Raw genomic sequence first — 20350 nt, 5'->3', positions numbered from 1 at the left:
CCCCATCGACTTCCAAACCCTCCTTCCCACCCCCTCTGTATTTAGAAAAGCCCTTCCCCCATCCCCTTCCTCTCCCACTTTCTCAACCTGCAACCTCTCCAAAATCATCACCGGGTATTCCTGCTGCCCTCCCTACAGACCTTTTTTCCCTTTCCTCTTCTGAGACACCCCACCTCCATCCTCTTCCTCCTGTGCCACTAAACCTATTAGTATCCTCAACCCTATCCCCCCTTCTTTTCCTCTGGTGTTTCCTCCCCTTCTTACTATGTACCATTTCCCATGTACCCTCATCATCACTCCCACCCTCTCTCTTCCTCCCTGCTTCCTGCACCAGCCCTTCACCCTGCCTCACCTTTTCCTGGCTATCTTCCTGACCACCCTCCTGATCCCGTTCCTCCTCCTGGGCCCGCTCCTGAGGTTCATCCCCTCCCCTATCATCTCCTTCCCTCCCCCCTTCATCTTCCTCCTGCCACCTGTTATGTGCAGCTCTCGGACACTTGCTTAACGGGTGCCCCAGACATCCACACAAGTTGCACCGAATGAGGTCACACTCCTCCCCAATATGCCCCTTCCCTCTACATTTTACACACATCAGGGTAGGACACACCATACTTAGATGCCTAAACGATCCACATCGAAAACATACCCTGGGCTGCCCATTGTAAAAACATTGGATGCGCTCTCTCCCAATGTATGCCACTGGTGGAACATGCTGTATCACATTACCCACTAGACTTAGCTTCATGCTGGCCGTCCATCCACCAGCCCAGACCCTACTCGGGTCCATAATCTTCACTAATGGAGTCCGAAGCACCCCATACCGATTCAACCAGTATGTCAGGTCTGAACTGGGGATGGACTCATTTCTCACCAACACTGTCACTTGCACAAGGTCAGGTTTATTCACAGGTATGGCTTTAAATTCTGCCCACTGCTCCCTCCCCCTCACCTCCTCATATTTTTCTCAAAATAAATCTAAACCCCTCTTTTTCTGGAAACTGATGTTATACTCCGGAACCATTACCAGGTGAATACAGGCATACAGGTCCTCAGGGATGAAGCCCAACCCCAGAACCATTTTCAACACCCTGTCCCTTGTTGGCATATTCTCCATCCCCCACCCACTTCAACTGAACCACATTTCTTCTCTTGAAAATACCACCCTCTCCCCCTCCCCCACCCCCAACCCCACCCCCAACACCATTACCATTCCCTCCACCATCCTCCCTCCTCCCCCCACTCTCCCCTTGCACATTCCCCCTCTCCTTATTCCTACCCCCTGCCCCGATCTCTGCCCCCGATCCCCAAGCACCATGCCTACCACCACCAGATCCCCCACCTGCTCCCACCCCCTCCCCAACACCCCCATTCACATCCATAGGGACCTGTCCTACTTCAAACTGCCCTGTATTTAGTTCTCTCAACTGCAGTTCTTTAGAGCAAGGCAAAACTTGCTTTGTCTCTTGCTTCCGTTGCTGCAGTGCAGTTCCATCCAGGCAACCTCCTCCTCCTGCGCAGGCCTCTGGAGTTTCTCTTGTTTCTGCAGATTCTCCTGTTCCTGCTCCCGACTCCACTCCACACCTTCCACCATACTGTGCACTGCTCTCAGAGTTAGGTTGGTCCTGAGAACCCCTCCCATGGCCTGCATTCTGCCCCACTCCCATTAATTGGGATTTTCCTTGCAGCAGGAACCCAGGTGTATGTAATCCCTGCCTGTTCTCAGTCACATTCAAATCACTTTCTTCTACCATCTCCTCCTCCATGAACTTCAGTATGTTACTTGGTAAGCTCTGCTCAGCTGCCAGCAGTTCCAAAGCCTCTCCTTCAGGTGCTTTTATTAAAGATTTTGATTGCTCAAACTCTGTATACTCAAAATATTTTCCTCTTTGTGTGGTTTTTTTCCTTTCTGCACTCCTTTGTCTGCCCCTCCTCCACTCCAGCTTCTAATTTGCTGTTCCCAGCTACTGCTTCTCTCCCTCCCCAGCTATAACAGTACAAACTTTCCCCAAGCTGGTCACCTGTAGCAATTGTAGAGACTGCTTTCTCCACAACTGTTATGAAGGCTTGCTGTTCCTCCACTACTGGTCTGGGAGTTTGCTGTTGTACTGCAGTGCTGGGCGCTTGCTTTTCCTTTTGTACAGTTTCAGCCCTGGGTTCTCCTGCTGCCCTTACCACTGGGTGTCCAACTAGCCCAGCCATCCTCTCACGATTCCTATATACTTCTGCCATAGGGTTTGTACTGTTTTTTGTAATGGTGGTCATTTCAGCCATGCAGTTCTCAACCTGCCTTTGCAAAAACTGTTGTTCCTTCTTATATTTCTCTTTCTGCTCCTCTGGAGCCAGCTTACAAAGCGTGGCCACCATGTGCTGTTTCTTTTGCAGGTCTTGGAGCTTCCTCTCCAAGCCAGCTATTCCTTTAACTGTTAGTATGGCTCTTTTGGCCAAATCTAACTCCATCTCTCCCTCTTCTCCACTGAAAAGTTCCTCCTCTGATTCCAACGAATCTTCCACCACAGTAACTGCCTGGTTCTTTTGCCTCCCACCTCCACCTCCAAAGCCCAGGCCCTGCCAGACCCCTGGTGTACCTTCTCTCTCTCTGGCTCCAATGCTGGGGAAGGAACCCCTCTTCCGGAAGCCCCAGGGTCTGGCTTTCCTGGCTTCCTCCAGCCCAAAGGCCTAGGCTTCTCCTCATCACGTTCCAGCTTGTTCTCCACAGCAGGCCGTCCTGCTTGGGACTTCCCCTGGGAAGGGACCCCAGGCTTCATAGCTCTGCTTGGAGCACAGAACTAGGCCCAGCTCCCACCTTCCACAGGCCTCTGGTTCTCAGTTGCAGCTCTCTCTCCAGCTGCTCTCACAACCACAGTCACACCCAGACTGGTTCCAACTACTGAAGTCTCCGTCAAAGCTCACTCCAGTCCATTCAGACCCTCCCAGTCATTGAAGCCCTTCCCAGTTTCATAATAAATAAAAAAGGACAAAGGGATTGAGGGGTATGGATAGGAGTAGAGGTAAGTTATAGGAATAGGAGTAGAGATAGGTTATAGAGCTAGTCAGGGACCACTGCTCAGGCAATGGGCCTGATGGGCCGCCGCGGGAGCGGACCGCTGGGCGAGATGGACCTCTGGTCTGCCTCAGCGGAGGCAACTTCTTATGTTCTGACTGAAAAAGCTTAACACAAGCATCCAAGAATCAATCATATCAAAGTACATGAAATAATTGTTATAGATTATAATTTGCAGTTGTGCTAGTGTATCCTTTCTTCACTTCTAGTTTAATGTCAAAGGCTTGTTTAAAGAAAGAATGTTTTCAATAAAATCTTTGAAATTTTTTTTAGGGTTGCTTCAGCGTAAATGTCTTTTGCAAGATTGTTTCACAGGGAGAGTACTAACCCTAAAAAAGCCTTTGAGTCAATTCCCATGAGGAAGGATTTAGCGAAGCTTGAAGAATGGTCCGAGATTTAGCACCTAAGATTTAGTGCTATGAAATGCAGTCATGCAAAAGCCTGATTGAACGGTATAGTTTAGGGGGTGAAGAACTTTTGTTCATGAAAGAGAAGTAGGACTTGGGTATGGTATGTTATGATGGCCAAACAGGTTGAAAAGATGATGGCAAAAGCTAGAAGTATGCTAGGGTGCATAGGGAGACTAGGCCAGTAGAAAAAGGAGATATTGATGCCCCTGTATAAGACTCTGGTGAGACCTCATTTAGAATATTGTGTGGAGGCCACACCTTCAAAAAGATATAAACAGGATGGAGTCAATCCAGAGGAAGGCTACTAAACTGGTTGGTGATCTTCGTCATAGGCGTATAGGGACAGACTTAAAGATCTCAATATGTGTACTTTGGGGGAAATGTGGGAGAGGGGAGATATGATAGAGACATTTAAATACCTATGTGGCAAAAATTTGCATGGGGTGAGGCTCTTTCATTTGAAAGGAAGCTCCAGAATGAGAGGGCATAGGATGAAGTTAAAAGGTGATAGGCTCAGGAGTAATCTAAGAAAATCTTTTTTTACAGAAAGGGTGGTAGATGTGTGGAATAGTCTCCTGGTAGAGATGGTGGCGACAAAGACTGAATTCAAGAAAGCGTGGGACAGGCACATGGGATCTCTTAGGGAGAGGAGGAGATTGTGGATACTGTGGATGGGCAGACTTGATGGCCCATTTGGCTTTATTTGCCATCAAGTTTCTATGTTTAGTGTTAAATATTGATACATCATTTAAATATATGTTTAAAAAAAACCCCAATAGTCTACATTTTGGGTCTGGCCACTATTGGGAGGAAGGTTGCTGGGTTCGATTGACCTTGGTCTGATTTAGCATTGCTTTTCTTATGCCACATGCTATATTCCACGCAACTCACAAAATGCATCCATGTTTCTTCACTGCTCATGAGAGAGGAGAGTTGGCATCATTTCCAGGAACCATGTTACAAGTTATGAAGAGCACAGCAATTCACTTCTCTCTTCTCTTTTTTTTATTTGCTTATCTACTTCCTCTGATCATTCTTCATATCCAACTTTGTTTTCCCTCCTACTGTTCCTGTCAATCTCCCACCCCAAACCCTCTCACTTCATTTACCTGGAACACTGTGACAATGGCCCAGAGCAGGGAGTCAAAGTTCTTTCTGTCAGGCACTGTGTCCCCAGAGTCTGTCTTCAGACTGAACTTGCAGCCAAAAATATGCATTCCCAGGATGCTGAGTCATAACAGAAGAGAGAGAGAGAAAAAAAGGGAATGTTAAAAGATTATTATTAACAAGTACTGGTAAAAGGTGCCAGACCATCTGCTGGGAAAATATATATATCCTCAGAGCAAGTACAGAAAGGGCGACCAGCAGCATTGTAAGTTCCATTACGCACACAAGCAGCCTTTCTCATGCACCTCCCCTCTCGCCTGTTTATAAGACATTAAATCTTTCAATACCTATTCAGTTGCCTCTCCACTGAAAGGTAGATGCATGGAATGGACTTACAGAAAAAGTGTAGAAGCATAACAAATGGGATAAATATAGAAAATACTTTGTTGTACAGAGGTAACAGCAAAGGCAGAAATTAACTATAGTCTACAGCAGGGCTGCCCAAGTCCGGTCCTCGAGATCTACTGGCAGGCCAGGTTTTCAGGATATCCACAATAAATATGCATGAGAGAGAGATTTGTATAGCAAGAAGGCATTGCAGGCAAATCTCTCTCATGCATATTCATTGTAGATATCCTGAAAACCTGGCCTGCCAGTAGATCTTGAGGACCGGATTCGGGCAGCCCTAGTCTACAGCATTGCAAAATGAAGCAAACTGTCTGGACTAGATGTGTGGTACAACTCTTATCTGCCCTATTTTCTAAGGGTCTGATATTCAAAACAATTTATCTGACCAGAAATGGTTCTTTGCTGGTTAAATCGCTTGTTTGGGGCTCTCTGCTGATATTAAGAGGCACTTGACTTATTAGTGCAAATGAATATCACCACAGAATGCTAATCTGCAAGCTGGCTATTTTGTGGGCAGAGTCGGCGCTTATATGGTTAAATGCCAATATTCAGCACTTAACCACCTAAGTTTAGCAGTTAAATCAGACCCCATAAAAGTCAGTCCTATCTTTATGTAGTGTCGCTTATGTCATTAAGTGCTAAATATTGCCTATGAGATCGCCAGCCACATAAACCTGGAATTTCAATGCCAGTGATCAGACATGATCTGGCAATGAATATCTGGGAATAATGCTGCTAGCAGCAAAAAAGAAAAAACTGCTTATCACTGCCGGAAGAATATCAAACCCTCTGTTTCTGTGTCTGTCGATGTGTCAGATTTGTGTAACCAAACATAAGTGAAGATCTTGCCTTACAATAGTAATAAAAACATATGATTTTAAACATATTTATGTGATACTTACAATTTAGTAATATATTTTTTAAAATGTTTATGTTTCACATGATTTGTAAATTATGTTTCCTCTGAAGAAGGCAGAAAGTAAAAAATTCTCAACTTCACTTTCTGCATGTTGTATTGCATTCAGCTGTGTATAGCTGAAATTATCAGAAGCAATTAAGGAAAATTAAGAAAACTATAACAAGTTTTACCTCATGCAAAGTTGTCATTTCTTTAATAAGACATTACAGTATTTTTTGCTCCATAAGACCTACTTTTTTTCCACCCAAATGTGGGTGGAAATCTCAGTGCGTCTTATGGAGCGAAGGCACAATTTTGAACTGTCCCGCCCCGCTGCCGCACCGTACCGTTTTAAACATCCCGCCGCACCTTCTAAAACACCCACCCACCTACCTGCCCGTCGTAGCCACACCATTTTAAAACACCCTGCCGCCGCACCTTTTTTAAAACACCCAGCCACATACCCGCCATCATAACCACCGCTGTAGCTGCACCTTTTAAAACAGCTGCCTGTCCCCGCCGCCTCCTGCTCCTCTTCCTCCATCATCGATGTCGTCGCATTCACAGTACCTGGTGATCCAGCGTGTATCCCTCCCTGATCAAGGCCCCCTTCTCTCCCTGACAGAATAACTTTCTGCATCTGTCCCTTTGCATTGTAGTCTAGGGGTCCCCCCTCTCACTTCCCAACATGACATGCATGCCACCCAGTAAAAAAATTCCTTAGTGACTTGCAGCACTCCTTGACTGTAAAAAAATCCCAGATGTATAGTAACAATCCTCCCTCTGTCTGACCCAACTCCCCCCTTCCCCTGACTTAAAAAAATTCCCTAGTATCTGGAAACACTCCTCAGGCTCCCCAGACTCCCCCCCAGGGTGTACCTTGAAGACACAAGTGTGATGCCTGCTCACTCCTGCCTTCTTGTTACCAACTTAGAATGTTGCATCCTGGGATGCACGGGGAGGGCTGGGTTGTCAAATAAGTGAATTTTCCCCCTATTGGTAGTCTATCCCTTTATGTGTTTTGATTGGCAAATCATGTTGACACTTTTATATCTTCTGGACTCTGGTTGCTGAATTTTTATTTGGCCGCACTTATGCTAGTGTTCTGGAACACAATTACACATATAATTCCCATTATAGAATTTGTGCTTAGCGTGTTCTATTGGGCCACCTATTTTTAGATGTTCTTTTTTGAATGTACCCCTATGTTTAGCGAGCAAAAAGGCAAGAGTAGACTGCACTGCGATTGCTATACTTATTGTGTGGATAAATGCAAGACTTCATTCTAGAGTGCAGTGAATCACTTTTAGCACATGAATAAGCAAGCAATGCATGAAAGACATCTGCAGATCGAAAGCACAAATTGGGCAACATTTTTCAGGGCTCTCATCGTAAAACAGTGGTCTCAAATGCGCGGCCCGGGAGCCACATGCGGCCCGCCAGGTACTATTTTGAGGCCCTCGGTATGTTTATCATAATCACAAAAGAAAAATAAAATAGTTTATTGATCATATGTCTCTTTAGCTATAAATTACAATATTATTATTTAGACTTAGCCAAAAGGAAAGATTTATAAACTATAAAGTTATTTTCCTCATGCAAAATTGACATTTCTTTAATAAGACATTAACTATTTTTTCTGTGGCCCTTCAAGTACCTACAAATCCAAAATGTGGCCCTACAAAGGGTTTGAGTTTGAGACCACTGTCGTAAAAGCTTATAGCTATTCAAAAAATGTCCCAATCTAGACTCATTTTAGGATTTTGCCCTGAAGATCAGCAGAAAGTTAAGTGGCCACCTTCTCACTTTCAGCCAGTAACTGCAGGAGCTGTGTTTTCTAGCCATCTCTGCACTGAGATATGGAATCTTTGGTTGGAGAATAACACTAGGAGTGTGCTCCAGGTATCAGAGCTAGGGTTGATTATCATTATTTGTATATAAATTGTATTGCACTTTTTGTTGGCATTAAAAACTAAATAAAATAAAAAATAAAATAAAATTAAAAAAAGATGTGCTGATCTTTTACTCAAGCCAACCAGCCAGATCATTCTGTGAGAGGGTAGGAGCATAGGAAAAAATATATAATTTTTAGTGTTGGGAACTGGAAAATTTCATTCAGTCAATACTCCTGATAGAAAGACACTGAATGTCATTGCTAAAAAGTTTTCTTTAAAAGGAAGCTCTGAACACCTGGTTACAAATACAAGGTCCAGTATTCAAAATATTTATCTGGATAATGCCAGGCTTTACTTTAGTCAGACTGTCCAGCTCAGTTGGCATTCTCAGCACTATTCAGTTAGCTTTAACTGGGGGTTACTTATGTAACTTTAATTGTTTATATTCCGCAAGAAGAATAAGGATCGCCATAACTATATACCACATAGCTGAATGGGGGATCTATTATTCTTAGTACAACAATTTTAGTCAGCTATTTGGCTGGACAAGGTGGATGGAATCAAGAGACACCCAGGGCTGGCTTAACCATCAGACAGACTAGGCTGTTGCCTAGGTCAGGAGCTTCTGGGGGGTGGCAAGGTACAGCTGCAATTGAAGCAAAGCAAAAAGTTCTAACACCCAAACAAACTCAAAGATCTATCAGTGCATACTTTTACATTTTTAAGCATTTTTCTAGGAGAGATTTGGAAGTGGTGGTAGCATTGAGTTTAAGAATCAAGATTGTTGCTTTTGTTTGGGTCTTACCGCATCTGGGTAGGAAGAACTGACATTTCAGCCATCATGCTGTGGCTTTCTTCAGGGTATGCTGAAATGTCAGTTCTACCTACCTAGATATGGCGAGACCCAGACAACAGCAACAATCATGACACCAGCCGTGGAAGCCTAAGAGAACATTTAATAATCAAATCCTGGAATGGGGAGGATCCAACAGGCCTAAAGGTTAATTGAGGGGGCACAAGGTTCACTGTGGGTGCCGAACAAGTGTGCACCAGCTCTGGAAACAGTTTTACCTTATCTTTATAAAACTGCTGACATAGATCACTGATCAAAACACAGGTACAAAAATTAGATTTTGAGCTCACAATAGACAAAGTACCTGTATGCAATAAATAAATCACTTTGGTTGTACCACAGAAAGGTGCTATATTAAGAATCCAATAAAAATAATAACGTGGCCCATGTCTGGCAAGGTTTACACAGTAGAGATCTCACCTAGAAAACTCAGAATTGCTGTAAGAAATATTGTTTGAAGAGTGTTTATCTGTCTAGTCATGTGACAGAAGTCTGGGTGAGCTGACCTGTATAGGAGCTATATGTGATATGCGAGTCCTCTGGGACAATATTGCAATATTTTTTTTTAAAACAGACTTTTGATGTATTTGGGACCTATGATTAAGGACTTGGGGTGGTAGTACTTTTGAGGATATCCTTAGAAGCCTCCTTTATTATTTGTAATAAATTAAAATAAACTAACAAATTGAGCTACTGCAAACAGGGATACATCTGTTAGTTATAAACAGGGTACTGATAATGTTCTGTGTAATACCGATGCCCCTGGGTCAGTTTATCTGTCTGCTAATAACTGTTTAGTCTTCAGTCAATCTCTGCAGCATCCTGTGCTCTAACTTAAATCTGTCGGAGGGAGAGTGGACAAAAATAGCTAAGACTGCATAAATCTGATCACACAAAATGTGTGCAGTCACCAGGGCAAATTTATCTGCTTAGATTTTGAATATCACACTAAAAGTGGGGGTTACATTTAACAGCTCCCAACTCATTCTAACTGCAAATCCTTTGAGCGTTGACCCCTTAGAGCACATGTGTCAAACACAAGGCCCGCGGGGCAAATCCGGCCCGGCCTTGCAATGTGGCCCGCACCGCGCTGTCATCACTGCACGCCACTGCGTTCCATCACAATGACGCGCGGTGACATAGGAGGCTTGTGATCTCGCCGGCCGTACTTGCTATCTATCTCCCCCCATCGACCGCCCCCCCAAGAACCTCCGACCGCCCCCCCAGCCGACCCGCGACCCCCCTGGCCGACCCCCACGACACCCCCACCCCCCTTCCCCGTACCTTTCTGTAGTTGGCTGGACAGACGGGAACCAAACCCGCCTGTCCGGCAGGCAGCCAACGACGGAATGAGGCCGGATTGGCCCATCCGTCTCAAAGCTCCGCCTACTGGTGGGGCCTAAGGCGCCTGGGCCAATCAGAATAGACCCGGGAGCCTTAGGTCCCACCAGTAGGTGGAGCTTTGAGACGGATGGGCCAATCCGGCCTCATTCCGTCGTTGGCTGCCTGCCGGACAGGCGGGTTTGGCTCCGGTCTGTCCGGCCAACTACAGAAAGGTACGGGGAAGGGGGGTGGGGGTGTCGTGGGGGTCGGCCAGGGGGGTCGCGGGTCGGCTAGGGGGGCGGTCGGAGGTTCTTGGGGGGGGCGGTCGATGGGGGGAGGGGGGGTTTGCGTCGAGGGCAGGAGGGCCTGGGATCCCTCCTGCCCGTAATGTAGTGCGGGGTGGGGGTAGGGGGTCGCCGTGGTCAGGAGGGTTTGGGCTCCCTCCTGGCCCGATATTGTCGGGGAGTTGGGGAATCGGCGGGGCAAGAGGGCTTGGGCTCCTTTTTGCCCCGATCGTGTTGGGGAGTCGGGGGGGCAAGAGGGCTTGAGCTCCCTCTTGCCCCGATCATATCGGGGGTGCCGCGGTTGGCTGGGGCAAGAGGGCTTGAGCTCCCTCTTGCCCCGATCGTGTTGGGAGTCGGGGAGTCAGCGGTCCTTCGGGGTGGGGGTGCAGGTGCGTGCGAGCGGTCCTGCTTGGGGTGAATCGGACGTCGGGGGGGGAACTATGTAAAAAAAATTTTGTACAACGCGCTCACGCGTATACCGCGCAAGGGTGATTCAGGAGGCGTGACCTATAGTCCGGCATCCGATGTGGTTGTGCGGGTGGCAGAGCAGAGGAGAGAGTGAGTGTGCGGGCATAAAAAATACACAGCAGAAGCTGCCAGTTCCTGGCGTAAAGTGTAGGCATAAAAATCGCAACAGAATCTGCTATCTGTACCCAGCCAGGCATTTATTGACTGACTTTTTCATTCTAACGCAGATTGCCAATAAACTACATCTTTTACTGCCAATATTGATCCCAAAATGTCCAGGAAAAGAAAAGTTGACGGTGAAGGCAGACAATTTAATGACAAATGGGAAAATGAATACATGTTTGTGCTTAGTGAGGGCAAACCAGTGTGTATATTGTGTTATGAGACAGTGTCGGTGATGAAAGAGTACAATATACGTCGTCATTTTGACACCAAACATAATGTTAAGTATGGCAAATATACTTTGGAAGAAAAGCATAAAATTGTTAAAGAACTAAAAGGCAAACTACAATCACAGCAGCAAATGTTTACAAAGGCTACAGCGAAAAATGATGCTGCAGTGAAAGCAAGCTTTATAGTGGCTGAAGAAATTGCCCGTACTTCAAGGTGTTTTTCAGAGGGTGCCTTTTTGAAGCAATGCATGCTAAAAGTGTGTGAGAAAGTATGCCCAGACCAGATACAGAGTTTTCAAACTGTCAGTTTGTCAAGAAACACCATTGCAGACAGAGTTCAAGAACTCTCAGGAAATCTATCATCACAGCTGGCCGAACAGGCATGCAGTTATCTCGCTTTTTCACTTGCTATCGATGAAAGCACAGACAACACTGATACAGCGCAGCTGTCCATCTTTATACGTGCTACGAAGACCGACCTCTCTGTCACTGAGGAACTTTTGGATGTAGCTGCCATGCATGGGACGACGACTGGTAGAGATATATTTGAGGCTGTGGAGAAATCTATAAATAATTTTAAATTACCCTGGGAAAAGTTGGTGGGGCTAACTACCGATGGCGCACCTTCAATGTGCGGAGAAAAGAAAGGCTTGGTTGGACTAATGAAGGAAAGAATGCAAAAAAGTCACTGCCACACACCCTTGATTACTTATCATTGCATTATCCACCAAGAGGCTATGTGTGGAAAAGTTCTGGACATGAATGACATAATGACCACAGTCATTAAAACTTTATAAGGGCACGTGGCCTGAATCATCGCCAGTTCCAGCAGTTTTTACAGGAGGTGGGTGCAGAGCATGGAGACGTGCCATACCACACAGAAGTAAGATGGCTGAGCAAGAGCGCAGTCCTCAAAAGATTTTTTGAGCTCAGAGAACAAATTGCTCTTTTCATGGAAAGTAAAGGAAAGCCCTTGCCTGAACTGTCGGATCCTGCTGGCTATGTGATTTTGCTATGATGTGTGACATATGCGAGCATCTCGCCCAACTGAATCTGAAGCTGCAGAGACGCAAACAAGTCATCACGAAGATGTCTGACATGATCACAGCATTCCAGCGTAAACTTCAACTATGGAAGTCCCAACTGGAACAGGACAATCTTGCCCACTTTCCCGTTTGTTTGAGTATTTCAACCACTATTTCTGGTACTTTTCCTTGCAGTCGGCTGGCTACCAAAGTTAGCCGTTTACTAAGTGAATTTGAGCGGCGCTTCTCTGACTTTAGAACACAGCACTCAGGCTTTGACATCTTTGCCAATCCTTTTACAGTTGATGTCAACAATGTGCCCCATCCCCTTCAGATGGAGATAATCGAGCTTCAGTCTGACAGTGGTCTAAAATCAAGGTTTCAGGATGTTGAAATTGAGGACTTCTACCCTCTACTGCCCCCTGACTCAATGCCAGAGCTCCGACTTCATGCTGCCCGAATTCTATCCATGTTCGGGAGCACCTATCTTTGTGAACAGATGTTTTCAATAATGAATCTGAACAAAAACAAGCACAGATCACGCATTACCGATGACAACCTCCATGCTGTTTTGCGGGTTGCTACAGCCCAAGAAATAAAACCGAACATTGACTCATTGATACGGGGAAAACGGTGTCAGACATCTAGCCAGACAACAAAACAATGAGCATTTTAGGTACATTCCAATATTACTGTTTTGCTTGATACCAATATTACTGTTTTGCTTGATAGCATGTGAGTTGGTTAACAGCACTGTTAAGGAAAAGATTGTTCCACTCATTTTAAATTCACATTTCTGGTTAACATTGTCAGTTTATGACTGTTCAGTAAACCATTCGGCCCACGATTTAGGCTGGATTTTAGATTTTGGCCCCTTCTCTGATTGAGTTCGACACCCCTGCCTTAGAGACTGGAATACTAATCATAGCAACACCAGAACAATCAACAAATAAAGACCCACATGATCTATCGAGCCCACCCTTGGGTTGCGGGTTGTGGGGCGGTCCGCCCCAAGCGCAGTCTTCCTAAGGGCATGGCACCCCTCCTCTTCTCTGCCCCTCGCTCCTCTCCTCGCTGCACCCCTTGCCTTCTCCTGAATCTTTTTTGCTTTCCCTGCTCGCATCAGGGATCTCGCTGATGTCACTTCTGGGACCCGCGTCTAGGAAGTGACATCAAAGGGCGAGCCAACACCGACATGGGCATGCTGCTCACACCAGAAAAATTAAAAAGGAAAAGAGCGTGCACGGCAGTGGGAGGGGGGGCGGAAAGAGGGGGAGAGGGGCACCACGGGAAGCGGCGTAGGACCAGGCAGTCAACCTGGTGCGCCACTATGCCACAAGAGAACAGAAGAGGAGGCAGCCACATCTTCCATTCTCTGCAGAAGCGGCGGGGACCAGGCAGCCAGCAACCTTTGTGCACTGCTCTCAGCGAATGAGGTGCCAGAAGTTAAAAAAAAAAAGGTACGCCCGGGGGGGGGGGGGGAGGAGGAAGAGGCCAGGGCCTGCCTGCTGCCTGCCTGGGGGTAGGGAGGGAGGAGGGAGAGACCGGGGCCTGCCTGCTGCCTGCCTGGGAGGGAGAGACCAGGGTCTGCCTGGAGGAAGAGGCCGGGGCTTTCCTGCTGCCTGCCTTGCGGGGGAGAGGCCTGCCTCCCTAGCCACACTGTCCCCTGTCTCTACCTGCCTGCCAGCCACTACGCCTGCCTGACCTGTGCCCTGTCCCTGCCTGCTCTGTCCTTGCCTACTACTAGACCACCAGAGGGGGGACAGGGTTCAGAGCCTGGCAGAGAGAATTTGGTTCAGAATGTTTTTTTTCTTGTTTTCCTCCTCTAAATTTAGGGCGCGTCTTATGGTAAGCAGTACAAGTCAGAGAATAGCAGCAGCAGTTCAAAGCAGGAGCTCCAAGGAGAAACAGCCACAACCCAAGCCATGCTGTACTCATGACAGAGATAAAGACAGGGGCATATAGCAATACAGGTACCTCTCTGAGCTTGAAGTTATTTACCCTGAGCTAAAGTATCAGGAGGAACTAGAATTACCAGATGTAGAAATGGAAACTGAAAGTGAATTTATTATAACTTATGGATTGCGATGGGAATGATATGGAGCCTACTCCTATGGAGATCTAAGCACATTGAGAATGGCAAGGGTGTTTGACTAAAGTACTGTGGCCACATAAAGTGTTTAAACAGTGAAATGCAGTAGTCAAGTTTTACTACAGCATAAAAGGAAGTTTAAACCCAGCATGGAGAGAAGCTGCTGTGATTTGTAATGGAGCTCTAAAAGTAAAAACCTTGAGGGCTGGCGGGCAGTGTCTGTGAAAATAAAAGTCTCTTTTTCCTCTTTCTGTATGAAAGCATTCCATAAGAACCTATCTGGACACTTGCTATAAGGACTGTGTTTAATGAAGAAAATCTTACCAGGAGGTCCAACTGAGTAATTCTGATGTAGTAAGATAAAAGGATTGTGGATTGTAACCTGAAGGGTTCTTGGGTGGGTTCAATACATCTGGATATTTCTGGGATGCAGAACCTTGCTCCTTTGAGCAGTGTGCCAAGAGCTCAAAGGGAGCATTTTCAGGTTTTATTGGTTGGCAATGAAGGAGTGGTGAAAGTTTGGAAAAATGTAAAACTTACCACTTAAAGCAGAGTAGCCTGTGCTAGGAAGTTGTGAAAGGCAGAGGAATATTGGACTGTGCAATCCCTTTCCCTTGTAAGCTCTCTTGAATTGTCTTTTATTGCCCTGGACATTGTTGGGCTAACACCCAGTGGCGTACCAAGAGGGGGGCAGTCTGCCCCAGGTGCATGCCCCAAGGGGGTGCACAGTTGGCCACCCACCAGGGAATAGGCTGCCGCCGGGGAAAGGCTGCCACTGCCGCCATCGGGAACAAGCCGATGCCGAATTTTCCCTGCTTTTCTTCCCCTCGCCACCCGACGTCAATTCTGACGTCGGAGAGGACGTTCTCGGCCAGCCAATCGCTGCCTGGCTGGCCCGGAATTTCCTCTCCGACGTTAGAATTGACATTGGGCGGCAAGAATTGGTCGGCCCCGCTTGGAAGAAAAGCAGGGAGGGAGAACTTGCCGCCGGCCTGTGGCAGTCTTTCCCTGGTGGCGGTGGTGGTAGCAGCATGTTTCCCAATGGCAGTGGCATGGGGGAGGGCAGGGAGAAAGAAAGAAAGAAAGAAAGGGGGCAGGGTGAAACAAAGAAAGAAAGAAAAAAATGGGGCACGGAGAGAGAGAGAAAGACAGACACACAGAAAGAAAGGGGCATGGAGAGAGAAAGAAAGAAGGGGGCAGGATGAAACAAAGAAAAAGTTTGGGGAGGGAATGTGGTCTGGAGGAGAGGAAGCATACAGGAGGCTGAAAGAAACATAGGTCTGGAGGAGAGGAAGCATACAGGAGGCTGAAAAAAACATAGAAACATAGAAATAGACGGCAGATAAGGGCCACGGCCCATCTAGTCTGCCCACCCCAATGACCCTCCCTACCTGACTCTGCGAATAGATCCCACATGTCTATCCCATTTGGCCTTAAAATCTGGCACGCTGCTGGCCTCAATGACCTGAAGTGGAAGACTGTTCCAGCGATCAACCACCCTTTCAGTGAAGAAGAACTTCCTAGTGTCACCGTGCAGTTTCCCACCCCTGATTTTCTACGGATGCCCCCTTGTTGCTGCGGGACCCTTGAAAAAGAAGATATCTTAGAAACATAGAAAATGGTGGCAGAAAAGGGCCATAGCCCATCGAGTCTGCCGCTGCCAAGTATCCGCCCCCCCTGAATTTACTCCCTTAAAGATCCCACGTGAGCATCCCATTTTCTCTTAAAATCCGTCACGTTGCTGGCCTCAATCACCTCAATCTTCTTCCACCTCGATGCGGCCCGTGAGATACTTGAATGTCTCGATCATATCTCCCCTGTCTCTACATTCCTCGAGTGAGTAGAGCTGTAACATCCCTAGCCGCTCCTCGTATGGGAGATCCTTGAGTCCCGAGACCATCCGGGTGGCCATTCTCTGGACCGATTCCAGTCTCAGCACATCCTTACGGTAATGCGGCCTCCAGAATTGCACACCGTACTCCAGGTGCGGTCTCACCATGGATCTATACAACGGCATAATGACTTCAGGTTTACGGCTGACGAAACTCCTGCTTATGCAACCTATGATTTGCCTTGCTTTGGAGGAAGCTTGCTCCACTTGATTTGCAATCTTCATGTCTTCACTGACGATCACCCCTAAGTCTCGTTCTGCTTCAGTTCTTGTTAGGATCTCGCCATTAAGGGTGTAAGTCTTGCATGGATTTTGGCTGCCCAGGTGCAAGACTTTGCATTTTTTGGCATTAAAACTGAGTTGCCAAGACCTAGACCAGTGCTCCAGTAGAAATAGGTCGTGCATCATGTCGTCTAGCATTGAATTATTGTCTGTTGTGCTTTTGCTCACTACATTGCTCAGTTTGGCGTCATCGGCAAATAATGTTATTTTATCTCGGAGCCCTTCTGGGAAGAAATTTTGGATGCACAGTCAGAAGAATAAAGTGCAACCAGAGACTGATGAAATTACCAAACAAAGGTAGGAAAAATGATTTTATTTTCAATTTAGTGATCAAAATGTGTCCGTTTTGAGAATTTATATATGCTATCTATATTTTGCACTATGGCCTCCTTTTACTAAACCGCAATAGCGGTTTGTAGCGCAGGGAGCCTATGAGCGTCGAGAGCAGCTCCCTGCATTAAAAACCGCTATCGCGGTTTAGTAAAAAGGGAGGGGGTATATTTGCCTATTTTTGTATAGTTGTTACTGAGGTGACATTGCATAAAGTCATCTGCCTTGACCTCTTTGAAAACCCGCAGAATATAAATGATAATTAACATTTTCTCTGCGTACAGTGTGCTTTGTGTTTTTAAAATTTTATTGTTGGTAGATCATTTTGACTTGGCCACGAAGGTAAAGGGGGAGGGAGGGAGGGGAGCTGCTGAAAGATATATAGTAATCCTTGCAGGCTTGACTGTGCAGGGAATTATTTTTGTAAAATCATGTTTTGTTATGTGACTGGCATTATTTAGACTTTAATTTCTATGAATGAATAGAATGAAAATGATATAAAATTACTTGCTTGTTTTTATATGCATGCGCTGAAGGAAAGTGGAGAGAGAGTGGGCTGAGGACGCTGAAGGGAAATGGGGAAGAGAGAGTGGGGAGAAGACGCTGATTTATAAATTGTACAGAATATTGTTTCTTTTTATACTTTAATATAATAAGTTCAATATAAAACAATTCAAGGCTTGTGTGGATGGAATCAGGTGGTTTGCGGGAATGGGGACCAAGCTTACGGGGATTAGTCCAATAAAATTGTATTTTCTTATTTCTCATTATTTGTTTTATTTTTATTTGTTAATTTGTAAAGTGGTAATTGTTATGTATCAGTTTTTTCAAATTTACATCTACTCTCTTTATATTTTGCACAGTATTGGAGGACATGTATTACTGTTTTTGTGGTGTTATGGTGTTGCATTGTACGCAGAGTCTGGTTTCATGGCGGTTCAGTTTAACTTTTGTCTACATATTTCTAAGTTTGTGATTATTCCATATTGGGCGAGGGTGTATCGGTCTATGTGTATGAAAGTGACATGGCTTTCTAATAGCATCGACTGTTCAGGATCAATTGACTGGCGGGATCTGGCTTGTTTAGTTTTACAATGTATGTGTTGGTGTTCTAGTGCTTATTGCAGTGTTTAAGATGCTGCCTTTTTCTAGGTACACTCTTGTTGTGCGATATGTGGGTGTCAAAAAATGATGGGCCCCGGGTGTCACATATGCTAGGTACGCCACTGCTAATACCCAGGGCTGGGATGTCGCTCGACCTACACTCGGTCACAATATATACAGAAGCACCTGCTCTGAGGCACATGTAATTGTGAGTTTCTGCTGGAAAGAATTGGTGCAAATGTGTTTAATTTATAGAATATACCTATGAGTGCTAATTCCACCCTCTCTCCATATATTCTCCACCCAGGAACACCTTAGGTGCTAACATTGACATTTGCATTATCCCCTAGATTCTATAAAGGGTGCACATGTAACTATAAGAAGCACATGTAATTACTGTCAGCTTTATATTGCTGAAAGCTAGCTATCAGCATTTTCTGATGGCCTAACCAGAGCGTCAGCAAAGGTCTCTGGAATATTATATTAAACATTCTGACTCTGGAATGTTAATACAGAACCCTGCACCCTGCACAGAATCCACATATATTGAGTATCTAGACAGTCTGGAATTCCCAAGAAGATATGTTAACTACACTACTTGAATGGAACAAAAGATGTCAAACAGACCTATTACATCTACTATTCCTGTAAGAGTGTCACATCTTCCTTATCAATTAAGGACCATTGTCTCAAACAAGTATGGCAGATAAAGATGCTGGAAAATACGTACTTAATAACAATAGAAGCTATTTTTAGAACAAGATTCCAACCTATAAAAGGCCTCCTCTCTTGACTCCTCTCTCTCACTCTGGACTCTTGTTTATCTCCCTCTCTACCTCCTCTCTTCCCCCTCTCAGCCTCTTCACACCTCCATATCACACCTATTCAGAGACACACAGGAAAAATTGTCTTTTCTCTCATTCACAAAAGCATACAAGCAACTCTAAATTCAACTGTATACTCTGTATTTGTAAAAGCCTATTTCTATTTATATACAGAATATATAAAATATACCTTTTTATGCAACCACCTAGCTATTATTATTGCCATGAATTTACTTCCCGCTGTTCCTCTTGAGGCCTGAACTCAGGACCCCTCAGCACACACACAAAAGACTAGCTAAAATCACACTTTAAACACAAAAGATTACATTCACATTTGAGAGCCAATTTAACATTTTGGGGACATGTCTGCTTGTCAGATGACAACTACATTGGGTAACGAGCCAATTAATGTCAACAATTGTGTGCTAACAATCAATTACCGATGTTAATTGATACCAATTTGGATTTGCGAGTGCATCTTGCTACACACTATTCAATAAAACTGCGCACCAAAATTCCACAACGTACAACCCAAAAGGGGGTGTGGCCATGGGTAGGGCAAGAGCGGGTTGGGGTGTTCCAGAAATTTGCACACAGTGCTATAGAATACTGCAGCTGTGTACCCAAATTGGGCAGCAGTAATTATACATAACTTCTGGGTTTCAAGCGTAAGTTGGATGCACACCTCCTTGCAAATCACATTGAGGGATACGGGTGATCAGGGTCTCCATCTGGGAGCACCTGGCTTGGCCTCCGCGTGTGCGGGTCGCCGGAATAGATGGACCTAGGGTCTGATCCGGTGAAGGCGTTTCTTATGTTCTTATGTTCAACAGGCATAAGTCCTGGTGCCCAGATTTGGGCGCAGGAATCTATTACGTGCTATTCTATAAAGAACACTTAACCTGAAGTGCTCTTTATAGAATAGCGCCGAGTGTTGATTTTTTTTTCCGGTGTCCAAATTTGGGAGCCATTTTCTGAATCTGATCATGTAAATGTTTCAAATCCTAGCATGTACGGACATATATGCCAGCATGCCACCCACGTACTATTCTGCAAATACCTATTTAACTTGTGTTCTTTGGTTTTGGGGGGAGGGGGGGGGTTGTTGCTTTTCTTTCCTATTCAAAATGGAGTTCTTTTATATATTTGAAAGTTAGATTGTAAACTGCTTTGATCCTTTTTGGCTGTATAGCGGTATATAAAGATTTTAATAAACATAAACATACTGAGGGCTCCTTTTATCAAGTTGCGGTAGGCGGTTAACGCGCGGAATACCGCGCGTTCAACCGCCTGCCGCGCTAGTCGCTAACGCCTCCATTGACAAGGCGTTAGTTTTTAGGCTTGCCGCGGGGGTTAGCACGTGATGAAATGTCCGACGCGCTAACCCCCGTAGCGCGCCTTGATAAAAGGAGCCCTAAGTATCTGCAAATAGGTCATACAAGGGTGGACAATGGGCAAAACATAAGCAGGGCTGCCATTTCCATACATATCTTACATAGCTTTTATAGAATACTATATTGGTTGCAAATTGAGGCACGTGTTAAATTTAAGTATCTGACTTAACCCCTCTTTTACTAAGGTGCGCTGTGCTTTTTAGCACGTGGTAAATATTAGCGCACGCTAAACGCTAACACGTGCATGTTATCCTATGGACGCATTAGCGGTTAGCGCACCTTTGTATAAGAGGACCTTAATGTCCAAAT

The 20350-nt window shown here is 45.5% G+C and overlaps 1 protein-coding gene across 7 annotated transcripts in view; it reads right to left on the bottom strand.

Annotated features, from left to right (window-relative positions):
* CACNA1I (calcium voltage-gated channel subunit alpha1 I) overlaps nt 1-20350 on the bottom strand; it is a 1298213-nt gene that overhangs the window by 282957 nt on the left and 994906 nt on the right. For all 7 annotated transcript variants that reach the window (XM_033929511.1, XM_033929508.1, XM_033929510.1 and 4 more), the window contains one exon: nt 4581-4698. In XM_033929511.1, the coding sequence (XP_033785402.1) occupies nt 4581-4698 (118 nt within the window). The remainder of the gene's footprint in view (nt 1-4580; nt 4699-20350) is intronic.

The sequence above is a fragment of the Geotrypetes seraphini genome, chromosome 2 (assembly GCF_902459505.1).
Source record: "Geotrypetes seraphini chromosome 2, aGeoSer1.1, whole genome shotgun sequence".
In the NCBI taxonomy this organism is placed as follows: Eukaryota; Metazoa; Chordata; class Amphibia; order Gymnophiona; family Dermophiidae; genus Geotrypetes; species Geotrypetes seraphini.
The sequence above is the reverse complement of the archived record's forward strand: the minus strand, read 5'-3'. Positions and strand labels throughout refer to the sequence as shown.